Below are 13,448 nucleotides of genomic sequence, written 5' to 3'. Positions count from 1 at the left end.
TCCATATACGGTCTTGCTTGTGAAAGATTTGTAAACAAGGGTGACCTATGTGAGATGGCTCATAATATTCAACACCTCAACAACCTAGAGACTGGAGCGGTATATATATATATATATATATATATATATATATATATATATATATATATATATATATATATATATATATATATATATATATATATATATATATATATATATATATATATATATATATATATATATATATATATATATATATATATATATATATATATATTATATATATATATATATATATATATATATATATATATATATATATATAATAAAAATAACTCAAAGCTGCCTCAAACCCTCACTGCCTCAAACCCTATATATATATATATATATATATATATATATATATATATATATATATATATATATATATATATATATAATAAAAATAACTCAAAGCTGCCTCAAACCCTCACTGCCTCAAACCCTTCCCTCACTACTCACTGCCTCCTCCCTCACGAGTCAAGCCGTCATCACGACTCACTCACTGCTCACTCCTTCCCCCTCACGCAGCAGTAGCCCGGTAGCAGTCATCAGCATCACTCATCACTCGAATTTTCACAGTGACACTCGACAGCCGGCCACCGCATACTCCTCCCCTCTCCTCACAGGCGGATTTGAGGGTAATAAACCCTAATTTTGATTTTTTTTTTTCTACAATACTTTTGATTTGTGTTGAATTGTTGAGTAGTTTTTAATTTATTTGAGTTTAGTAGTTGATTTATGTTGAGTTCAATGGTAATTTTTGATTGATGTTGAGTGGTTGATTTATATTGAAATGTTGAGTACTTGAGTTCGATGGTGATTTTTGATTTATGTTGAGTGGTTGATTTATGTTGAAATGTTGAGTACTTGACTTCAATGGTTATTTTTGATTTATGTTGAGTGGTTGATTTATCTGAGAGCTGACTTTTTTTGGCATTGATTATTTGTTGGATTGGAAATTGTGATTGAATGTTGAAGAATGACCACAAATTAGAGAAAAATATGTATACAGTTTGTTGCTTGTAGACTGGTTTAGAATGGCTCAAAAGCCTCAAATGTAGGTTATGACGTTTTTTATTACACATATAGATTGTGTTGTGTTGTGGTGTTATTGATTTAGATTGTGTGAATGTAAATTGATAAGAAAAGTAATTTAGGAACGTAAAAATTATCAGCAGGTTATAAGCCTTTGGTCTTTTGGTTTTTCCAGACTATCTTAAGTTAGGAAAGATCATCAACAAGGTATCAAGAAGCAAGCTATTGTCTATTTGAGAGTTTAGATATTGGAAATCTGGATTGGAAAATCTTCAATTTTCTTAAAATAAGAATCAAAGAATTATCTAGTCCACATATTTTCACTGTAGTTACAATTCAGCTATCTCTCCTTTTGACACCATGTTCTACAATTGTTGGATAACATTGCCAACCTATAATCTTCATCTATAATTCTATGCCTAATTGGTTTTTTAGGATAAACAACAATTTGTGTGCTCTCTACTTCTATAGTGAAGATTCAAGGGCATTTGACCTAATGTTTTCACTCATAATTCTTCCAATTAAGGGTTGGTTATACAGGGATTTATAGGTGACAAGTAGTACAGAGGAAGTATAACATAGTAATAAATTCGTGCATTGCATGAGTTTCTATACGAATTTCCTATAAATTATTTCCTTAGTCTCTTTATCTCATAACTTTTGCTAAAAGTACAATTTGTAAATAATTCAAAGGAAGAGAGGAAAAGGATAATTAATATGTAAGTAAGAAAAATGTCTGGATAAGATAAAAAATTAAATTAATTAAATATGCGGATAAAATTTAAAAAAATTGTAAAAACGAATTAAAAAAATGCAAAAACGGGTAGAGTTAAGAGGATGAGTACGACTTGTTTGGTACATGCCTAAGTCAGTCAAACAAGCTACCTAAAGATAAATTTTAAAATAAAATATCATTAATATAATAATTATTATTATTATAAGAGCTTTGACTGTAATAAAGCACAAAGAATAATATCCTCTATTTATTTATGAATAAAAAAGATGAAATGAGAAGCAAGCTAGAAGGAAATAGAGCATAATGGCGATGAACAAACATTTCCACATGAGTAAAGGTGAGGGAGAGCTAAGCTATTCCCGAAACTCTTCTATCCAGGTAATTCTAAACTTGTACTCTTTTTATAACTAATTAATTTTTACCACAGGGAAACTATAAAAATGTCACTCATTTATAATTTTAGTGTAATAATATGTATATATATATTAGTTGTTTAAATTAAAAAAATTTACTTGATGATGCTATTTTTAACATCTTCTGTTAGAAATATTTCACGTGTAAAGAAGATTCCATATAACTAAAATGATGGGTTGTGAAATTGCATATAGTGTTTGTTGGTTAATTGGCCTTCTAATACCATATGGTTTTGGTAAAGAGAGAACCTCATCAAGTGTATACGCAGGTCAACACTTATTATAATTGAGTTTGTAGAACCGAGCCCACAGGTGCCTTGTGGGTATGTCCACACAAATGGGCCCATGGGGTGATTATGTGATAAATTGTCACGCCTAACATGGTATCAAAGTCGAAAATGGTTCTTGGATATGATGTGACTCACATGTGAGGAGGACTGGGTGTTGAAAATACTTTACATGTGAGGAAGATCCCACGTCACTAATATATTGGATTGTGGACTTGCATATAATGCTTGGTTGGAGGTGCACTTGGTCCGATATGGTTTGGTCTGACACTAAAATCAGATCAATCTATTTTAAAAAAACTTCATGATTTTTGATCATAGTACGGTTTGTGGTTTGGTCTAGTCTAAAAAAATGAAAAAACCGGGACCAGATCGTAAACCGTAATTCTTTTTGAAAAAAACTAGATCGAACCGTTTAGACCGTAGAGCAAACCAAATACCTAAATTACGGCTTGGCTTGGTGCAGTTTGGTTTACGGTTTAGACAAAAATTTGTTTAGCCCTATGCTTGGTAGACAATCCTAATACTCTATGATTTGGGAAAGAGTGAATCAGTGTATATGCAAGTCTACGCTTGTGGTTGGTTTTGTGGACTCGAGCCCATTGGTGCCCCGTAGGTGTATCCACATAAGCGGACACATGGAGTGATCATGACACGAATTGTCAAGAACTAACATTTTTTTTTTTTGATAAAATGAAATATAATTAACCATATGTAATGTTAATGTTACTATAATTATAATTAATGATTAATTATGTAACAGGAAACAGTGTGGTTAATGAACAAACAATTACTGGAGAGTGTACTCGAATCGTTATTCAAAGTTTCATATGGAGTTGATAAAATCTGTAATATTGTTGATTTGGGATGTGGTGTGGGCCCAGTTCCATTAGCTTTAGTATCATTGGTAAGCAATGTTATTAAAGGAAAACTTAAGGAATTGGAGTGTGATGAATCATGTGATGAAGTAGGATTTAAATGCCAGATTTACATGAATGATTTACCTTCAAATGATTTCAGTAAATTGTTCAAAGATTTGATGAGTTTAGAAGGATTACAAACAAAATATGATGGTAATCCCTTGTGCTTCTTCATGGGTGCTCCTGGATCTTATTATGATAGACTTTTTCATCATAATACTTTGGACTTTGTTCATGCTAATTATGCTCTTCACTGGTTGTCTCAGGTATTTTTTTTGTTAGATTTTTCTATTTTATATCAAAAAGAACAGTGTTTTGGAAAAAACACACCACCAAATTAATGAAATGCATCTTGTGTCGAACATTTTCTTCTAAATACAGTGTCTTTCTTGATATTTTGTAGGAAAAATAATAGATATGGACCCTTCTTATAAAAGATTGATTATACTGAATACATTGTCATTTATTGAAATAAATTGTTTCTTTCAAGATTCATCTTCTTCTTCCATTCTCAACCATGACTTATTTCAAAAAAGTCTACTTTAGACTCAAAGATTACATTGAACTTAGACCCCTATATATGTTGGGCCCTAGGCAGCGGCACCCCTTGCTTACCCTCAGAAATGACCCTGCCTAAATATAACTCCTTCATGAAGGTTTTCCGATGTTTTTAAGCTAAAATGTTGTTTATAAGCTTCAAATATCTTCTATGTGTTTAAAAACATGCTATAAGTTCAAAAATCTTTTTATCTATTTATAGTTGCTATAATTTATATAAAAATTAAAAACAAAAATTGTTTTTGATATAGTGCAGCAAGTTCAAAATAACTTGGGTAATATTTAACTCAAACTAAATTCAACTTTGTGTAAGGAAGTCAATTAAGTTTTATTTAAAAATAAATAATTTAATTTAGTTATTAAAAGTATTGGCAAAAGACAACAATGCAATGCGATTGATAATTCAAAGTTACTAAAATTCGAAGTTATTAGGTGGCAAACGTAATAGTCAATGTTTGTTTTTTATTGTAAGAGGTAATGAATGAAAGTTGATAGATCTAACTAGTATTTATTTTTTAGAATTATTTTTTTTATTGTTGGCTGTTTTTTATTTTATTATTTGTTTTAAAAACTCATTTTATATTTTTGTCCCTCTAAATCTCATTTACAAACTCATTTTTTTTCATTTATCTATATTTTTATTTTATTCACATGTACTTTTAAGTTATAGAAAATTTGATAATTCGCATGAAAGTTGTAAATATCAAATCAAACCAAATAATATTTATTGTTGGAATGCAAGGGCAGATCCTGAAAAAAATATTAAATTATGTCGATAATTTAAATATATAACATACATTCAACAATGAAAAAGATTACATTCAGTGTTTGATTTGGCAATTGTCCACGACAAATTTTTCATGCTTTGAATACGACGTATAATATCATTCCAAATGACTAACTAATGAATATACTTAATGACCAATTATGTTAAATAATTTTCTACAACCTACAAATAAAAATGAAAAATTCACCATTAAAATAACTTTGTTTGGTATTATTTATTCATTTTAATTTTCATCATCTTGTTTAAATACCAAGGCTATTATTATCAAATAAGATAAAAGTCCTAATATTTATTGAAAAACCCCAGAAAATAAAATCTCAAGAAAGAAAAAAACATTAAGTAAATATTTATTACATAACAAGTTGGGAGAAATAATGAAATATATATTTGATGAGTTTGTGAAATGAAGGTGCCAGCAGGTCTTTGGAATGAGCATGGTGTGCCTATAAATAAAGGGAACGTCTACATGTCCGAAACAAGTTCTAAGGCAGTTGGAAATGCTTATTGGACACAATTTGAAAATGATTTTACTAAATTTCTCAAAAATCGATCTGAGGAAGTTGTGCCAAATGGTTGTATGCTCATTACACTTTTAGGTCGACCCAATGATTCAGATTTCTTCACTTGGAGGACTGTTGAGCTCAAAATCATTAACCAATCTCTTATTGCTCTTATTTCTGAGGTATCACTATTCCTTCAACTTCTATTATTTTCCCATATTTTTCATAATTAATTGTTTTCTATTAATTTTATTCTCACACGCTAGTTTTAATGAATGAATTAATAAAAATTTAACTAAAATTTTTACGATAAAACAAAGTTGATTCCAATCTCACACGCTAGTTCTATTGACTAGTCCAACAAAGTATATTTAATTTAGGGTTATTGACACAATTCAATCACTTTAATCCTAATTTCATAAACACATTCAATAATCATATCATATTTGAATTATAGGTTCAACCCTTAACCCTAGAAAATAAATCTCCTCACTATTCTTGGTGGAAGCGATGAATACAAACCCTAAGATGATACTAAGCATGAATGAAAATAATAATATTGAAATTGCAAGGAAAAACAATAATTAAACTGCGAGACACACAATTAGAGATCCAAGAGACAAAAATATGAAGAACGATACTACTTTTAATAAATGACAATTTCTAGAAAAACAATTAAAGTTTGACAAGAAAAGATTAAACTAATACAAATTTGATAAAGAAGACTAAATTACTAGTAAGAAAGTAAATTAAAAACAAGAAATTAAAAGCTTACAAGTATTGAAAATGGAGTTCTATGGAGGAAGAAGGGATTTTTCAATCTCCCCCTTTTGCTCCCTCTTAAGGAGGCTTTTTCTAATTGCCCCTTATTAACCACTAAATAAACTCTTATAAGTTAATTAAGAATAAAGATCAAGAAAACAATACAAAATTAAAGTATTGAAAAATGGGCTGCATGGATTTCAGAAGAAAAAGCCTAGTCGCCGGCCTCTTCCACGACCACGCAGACGAGCTAGCTTTTTTGGCTGACAATTTCAGCAAATTTCAAACGATTTTTTTTTCTTGCTTGGTTATTGGAATTGGGTACATAATATACCGTTGAAAAGCTCTTGAAGTCTAGTTTCTAATGCCGCAAACCATACATTAATGTGATCTTCCTATCAAAAGTTATCAAAAGTTATGACCAAAAGAGTAGACATGTATCAAATTTCACCTCAACACTTTTGCTTTATGAATACACTTTTACAATTTTGCTCATTTTCTTTGTAGAACATCTTCACCCGAGCTAAAATTCCCTTAGTAAATTCTGTGATCATTAAAACCATAAGAATTATGCTTCCAACAATCAAAACCACTCAAAATCAACATTAATAACCAAAACTAGTAAAGTAGCATAAATCTTCAAAATAAGCACGGAATTACTAACAACGACATCATTAAGGAGTATAAAATGATATAAATAAGTGCAAATAATTGCACTTATCAATTCTATTATTATATTCTATTATTAGTTAGTCATATTGTAGCCTGGTAAATTATAACGCATCTTCTTGAAGTTTGAACATATTTGAAGTTGCAATGGTATTTACTATTAACGCAATCTATGTGTCATCACTAATAAGAATAAGATTTTCTGAATTGATCAACTCCTCAAATTCTATGTAGGTGTTAGCTATTTAATGAAATTATCATAATCAGTGCCGTTCTTGAGATTTCATGAGCCTTAGGCAAACTGAAAAAAATAGGCCTTCTTTATAAATGGTCGATTTAAACTTTAACGGATGTTTGAAAAAATAATAGAGATCGAATACTATATAGTATATTTATCATTATAAATGTAGACATGTCATATACTTCTTAATTGATTAAAAAAACTAATCATAAATTAGAAATTTTTAGTATCAACGTCATCAACCAAAATTTTCAGATATTGAGACTCTTTCTAATTTCGGGCTTTAGGCAAATGTATACTTTGCCTATGGTCAGAAACGGCCCTAATCATAGTAGAATGTGTTTGAAGTTTGAATAACATAAAATAATTATTTTCTACATGTAAGAGGAGCTAACTCACAATTCATGTTTTTATAGGGATTAGTTAAAGAAGAGAAGTTAGATAATTTCAATTTCCCTGCGTATCACCCCAGCATGGATCAACTTGAAAGTGTTGTAAAAAAAGAAGGGTCATTCTTAATTGAGGAAAAAAGAATAGTAATACATGATTCTGCATCTGAGATCAAGAACAAGCATGAAAGAGCACAAGTCTTGGCAAAGTCTACTTATGCCCTCTCAGAATCACTAATTTCACATCATTTTGGTGATCAAATTTTGCAACCTTTTTTTGATAAACTTGTCTACTTTGCTTTCCAACATTTGGATCTTGGGTATCTTGCTCAAAACCATTCTCTTACCATTTTACTTAGAAAAATTTAACACTATTTTATAAATAACTTATTAATTAAGAGTCTTTAATGATTAAGAAGAAAAAAATAATATGCTTACTTGCCTTGTTTATTATAATGGTGTTTTTGTTGTTTCTACCCTGTTTGTTGAATTACAGATCATGACTCCATCACTTTTATTCAAATAATAGCAATTTTTAAGTTGAAACATTCTATTAATTTTTGTAACATTTTGTTGTGCGGACAGCATAAACAACTATCAAAAATATTTAAGTTAATAAATAAAGACATCAGAAATTTAAGTTGGTTAACCATCAATGTGAGAGCTACGTCTATCAGACACGGAAAATATTTTTCACTATGTTAGAGATTACTAAAATAAGATGATACATTTGCTTGCTCACTAGCAATTCTTAATTTGTGGCTCTCACAATTTTAATCCCCTCTCCTTAATCCTAATTAATTAACTCAAGCAATGAGGCGTTCATATATTAACCCTCATTTACAAATAAAACTAGGTTTAAGAGAAAACTGATTAAAAAACCCTAAATGCTGAAATTTGAACTGTGCCATCGTGCCTAATTTCCGCAAAGATTAATATAATCTCAATTGAAGTCACTTTAAGTCTCGCTTGAGACTCAGCCTTGTTCAAAGTTTACTATTTTCCACAAACTCTAATCACGATCAAATCGGCCATTAGTCTCACCTAAGATTATCAATCTCGACCGAGACTAACTTAGTCTCGCCCAAGACTCCAATTGCCCAAAAGTTACTATCTTTTTCCATTTTAATCTTGAACGAGATTAATGTCAGTCTCGCCCGAGATTATTGCATGTTGATGATGGAAACATCTTTGATCATCTCTCTTTTTTCTTCCCATGTTGATGACGAGAATATCTCTTCAATGGTATTCCCCTTGTGCTTCTAGGTGGTAACTCATACCTGTTTTGAATATTAAGCACATCGTTAGACAATAGCACATCATCAGTTTGCACTGTACCGGGCATGTCAGCGGTGTTACCTACTTGCTCTGGAGGGTCCATCCTTATTGGATATATCAGCCAGCTTAGATCATCACCAACACTCTCCCCCGGAGGACTAAGTTGGGAAAAATAGTAGGAGTCTTCAAAGAATTCACAGTCCATGGTGGTATACAACTTATTATGAACTGGGTCAAAGCACCAATACCCTTTTTGAGTAACCTCATAACCCACAAAGACAACATTTAACAGCCCGAGGTTCAAGTTGGTTTCTATCCCGTTTGGGGAGATGAACGTAGACAACACACCCAAAAACACGGGGAGGTAAAGAGCGGGAGGAAGGAATAAGGGTATGAGTTTGGAGGGTATGTATAGGGGTTTGAAAGTTTAGAGTTTTTGTGGGAAGACAATTGGTCAAGTAAGTGGCAGTAACAATGGCTTCTGGCCAAAAATAAGGGGGAACATGTGATTCAAACAGAAGGGCTCGGGTAATATCTAGAAGGATACGATTTTTCTGTTCAGCAACCCCGTTTTGTTGGGGGGTATCAGGACAAGTAGTTTGGTGAATTAGGCCATGGTCTGAAATAAATTTTTTTTCATGTTTAAGTTAACATGTTTACCCCCATTGTCAGACAGAAGGATTTGTGGTTGGGTTTGAAATTGCGTGAGAATCATATGATAAAATTTGATAAACACATCAAAGACTTCAAACTTGTGTTTCAAAAAATAAACCCAACTCATTTGAGTACAATCATCCATAAACATGATATAGTACGATAAACCATGTGTATCACAAGTGGGAGTAGGACATAATGTATTAAAAATAAAGGTTTAAGACTATGAGTTGAACTAGGGGTATATGAGTGTTAATGACTTGTGGCTAAAACACACGATTCACAATTCAAGGAGGTATTGCAATTAGAAAGAGAAGGAAAAAGATGTTTTAAGTACCTAAAGAAGGATGACCTAGACGTCGGTGCCACATCCATAATTGATAGATCAGGAGACCCATGAGCAAGCGAAGTGTGACCTTTTGGAATTGCCTCTTCCACATAGTATAGGCCTCCTTTTTCAGTACCACGCCCAATTATTGTCCCGGTCTGAGCATCCTGCACAATACATCCATTATAGGTCATGAGAATAGTACAATTAAGGTTTTTAGTCAATTGACTAACAGATAACAATTTATGGGATAGACTAAAAATTAAAAGACAATTTTTTAAATAAAGAAAAAGAGAAATATCAACACTTTCACCCCGATCCACACTAACACATTCTCCGTTTGCAGTTTGTATATGATTACCAAAAGTGAAAACAATGGATAAAAAGTCAGACGGATCAAAAGTCATAGTGTCCATTGCCCTACAATCAAAATTCCAAGACGACGTGGTTTAATGAGTGAGTAAACCCACACCCTTTAAATAAGATGTGGGTGAGTGGGAAATCGGGTGGGTTTATGACTTTTTAGTAGTAGTGGCCTCTATATAAAATGCTTTGGAATTTCTCTCTCCTCTCAAAATCAGTTTTCTTTTTATGGTTTATGCTTTCTGTCTCTACTCCTTTATTCTTCACTAAAATACTACCATTGTTGCTGCTTGTGGTTTTGCTCTCTACTCCTTTCTTCTTCACTAAATTGCTGGCATTGTTAATTCTTCTCATTTCTCCCTTCTGCCTTGACGTCATTTTTAAAGGGCAGGCCGTGCCGCCGGTTCGGATTTCCGAGACCTTGGTGACGGCCTGCTCGTGGATTGAACGGGAGTAATTTTTCCTTCGCCGGAAAAATAGTAAGCAAGCAAAGGCTAACTTCGATTTGGCTGACTTTGATTTTTTTTTTTTCACTGTATTTGCTAGATTTGGTGTTGTGTTTGATTGTTTTGTGAATTTGGGTGGCTTTCCCAACTCCGGTTAGGTAGTTCATCGGAAAAAATTTCCGGTTTAGAGACACTTTTGTTGGTGTTTAACTGTTAAAGTTGCAACAAAGGTCTCGGTGAAGAAATCTGGATTTTTATTTCCATTTTAGTTAAGTTATTTCGGTAGATGATGAAAACCGATAAGGTGAGTAGGTTATAGGTCGCCGAAAAAACACCATGGGCTCTGATATTATATTATGCCATGACAATTCATCACATAATCTCACCGTTTGTTTCATAATCTCATTGTAAACCTGAACCAATTTATTATAACATTTAAGTATGATCGACTCATATTCAATCATCTTATTAGTTAATCTAATAAAATAATATATATTTTAATAGAATAAATTTTATACATACATTGTTTTATATATTTACAGTAAATAATTAATGGTTGATGTTTATTTAACTACTTTTAATCAAATTAGATGAAAATTGATAGTTATTTAATTTTAAATTACAATCAAACAAGTAAAAGTAACAAAGTAATAATCACAAATTGAGTTGCATTTTAACTATATTGCTTTAAGTAAAGGGAATCTCATCAATTAAAAATTGACTAACAACTTAATCTGATATTGACTCGATCGATATTGGTTAGCAATTTGTAGTCAAATTCTACTTGAGAAATAACCAAACTCGATCTGTACCCGGTAAAACCAAACCAATTATTAACCGATGACAACCCGAAACCGATTGACACTCGACTAGAACTTCAACCGGCATCGAACCTATGCTAATCTAATTGCTCGAATAATCGATCTTCAACCGAACCGTGACTAACATACCCGACCCGAGTGTGACCCGTCGTAACACTTATCCGAAAAATAACTGATTCGATATACAACCGAACCGAATGATATTTGTCTGAAACAGACCCGATCACCCGAATGAAAATCTCTAGTTAAAACAGAGAGACTAGGATGTTTACACATTTTAAAATGATTTCGAGTCAAGTATTTTGAGTAGTTATTGAAATGATTTCGAGTCTAAGTATTTTGAGTAGGTTCTAAATCAAGTATTGGGTAGCTGTGTTAATATTAATTTTTAGATTATTAAAGTAAATTTTTAAAGTTAGATCAAATAGAATTGTATTATTAACATCGGATAATTATTAAATACTCCACTCATTTTGAAAGCCTTTAGAGAGGGAATAATATTTTTATTTTGTTATACCGCAGTTCTCCAACTTTATTTGGTTTTGAAAATTATAACGAATACCAAAGCACTAAACAAGTGAAATTGAGAAGCAGTCAACTTAAGTGGGTTGTGTACGCTCATTTTTCGCACAACAGAGTTTGATCTTCTAAAATAAAAAAAATAAAAAAAATAAAAAAAAGCTAGAAATATACCCGTTTCTGAAATTTTAGTGGTCGTCTATGGACAAATTCAATATTAATTTGAATTAAAATAAAATAATTTATTATACTAATGTTATTAAGTGTGTTTCACCTATGCGAAGTATAAGAAAAGAAATATATTGAAATATTAGAACATAAGCAAAATTTTAATGATGAAATTTAAATAGTATATGAACTTTATTTAATTGGTATTATAAATTTTATGATTCACATAAACTAAACCATTTCTAGACGCAAAAAGTCATCCTAATTTTGATGACTTTATATCTGTCTTCTTTATAAATTCTTTTATATTTTTTAGTGTTATATAATAAAATATTCTATTATTCCAATGTCATTATGTTATTTTTACTTAGGGTGCAATTTAGAAATGTCAAATCTACGCAATCTTATTTTGTTAATGATAAAACTAACAAAGAGATTCACTACAAAAATATATCAATTTGGCGACGAAACTTAATTCCGAAGAAAGAGGTTAAGCGAAAAAATTGGCGACAAAACGCTTGATTGCAGGCTGGCGACAAAACACTTTTGTCGCTGAAAAGTAAAAAGGACAATGTCAAAGTAACTGAGCGGGAAAAAGTAAATTTTAAACTGCGAAAAGGTTTTAGTGACAAAATTTTTGTCGCCTACTTTGTCGCTAAAGCCTTTTCCATTTTGAAATTTTAAATGATTAACACTTAGCGACAAAGTAGGCGACAAAGCTTTTGTCGCAAAGATTTTAATCCGGATTTTAAATTCACTTCAATATCTTTCTCAATTCATTCTTCAAACTTATTCAGCATGTTCTTCTCCAATACTTCACTCTACTTACTAAAAATTTCTCCTCCTCTCTACTTCAAGCCACTTAATTCGGCGACTAGAGCAATTTTCTGGCCACTTTTCTTGTCTTTCCACAGGGAATCTCATCTCATACTTCATAATGTTAATATACATTGTTGTTTACAATTTAATGGCTCTTTTTATTTTTATTTTTCGAATTGCGTGTTGCTGTTTTTTATTCAATGTTTTTTGTTCTTCATGTCTTCATGTTCATGTTTATTTTTGAATTGAATGTCGTTTTTCTTAGGTTGCATGTTCATGTTCATGTATTTTGTCTTTAATTTTTCGAATTGCATGTTCATGTTCATGTTTTTGGTCTTTAATTTTTCGAATTGTACGTATGTAGATTTTCATGTTTTTGGTCTTCCATTTTCAAATTGTAAGTAAATTTTCATGTTTTTGGTCATTTATTTTTCATGTTGCTGTTTCATGTTATTATTTCATCTTCCTTCTTTATTATTATAATATTTTTTTAATTTATGGCTTTTATTTTTCAAATATTTATAGTTGTTCATGTTTACAATTGTTGTTGTTCATGGCTGTAACTATTCACGTTTTTAGAGTATTTAGTAATTAATTTTTTAATTAATTTTTTATTGTATTACTTAGTGCTGATTCTATGTGGGAGGTAGCCTTGGTGGATTTGGTGGTTCCAGAGGCTTGCATAGTACCCGCGGTGGTGGTTATTTCTAACTTTTGTATTTTTACGTTTA

At 31.1% G+C, this 13,448-nt stretch overlaps 1 protein-coding gene across 1 annotated transcript; it reads left to right on the top strand.

Annotated features, from left to right (window-relative positions):
* Nucleotides 1–431: 431 nt before the first annotated feature.
* LOC130820953 (probable 7-methylxanthine methyltransferase PCS2) lies at nucleotides 432–10,851 on the top strand. The gene is made up of 5 exons (XM_057686521.1): nucleotides 432–662; nucleotides 2,062–2,173; nucleotides 3,259–3,681; nucleotides 5,170–5,442; nucleotides 7,349–10,851. Exons 2-5 carry the CDS (start codon nucleotides 2,099–2,101, stop codon nucleotides 7,688–7,690), a joined length of 1,113 nt encoding a protein of 370 aa, XP_057542504.1. The 5' UTR covers nucleotides 432–662; nucleotides 2,062–2,098; the 3' UTR covers nucleotides 7,691–10,851.
* The last annotated feature ends 2,597 nt before the right edge of the window (nucleotides 10,852–13,448 follow it).

Source organism: Amaranthus tricolor, chromosome 8 (genome assembly GCF_026212465.1).
Source record: "Amaranthus tricolor cultivar Red isolate AtriRed21 chromosome 8, ASM2621246v1, whole genome shotgun sequence".
NCBI lineage: Eukaryota > Viridiplantae > Streptophyta > Magnoliopsida > Caryophyllales > Amaranthaceae > Amaranthus > Amaranthus tricolor.
The sequence above is the reverse complement of the archived record's forward strand: the minus strand, read 5'-3'. Positions and strand labels throughout refer to the sequence as shown.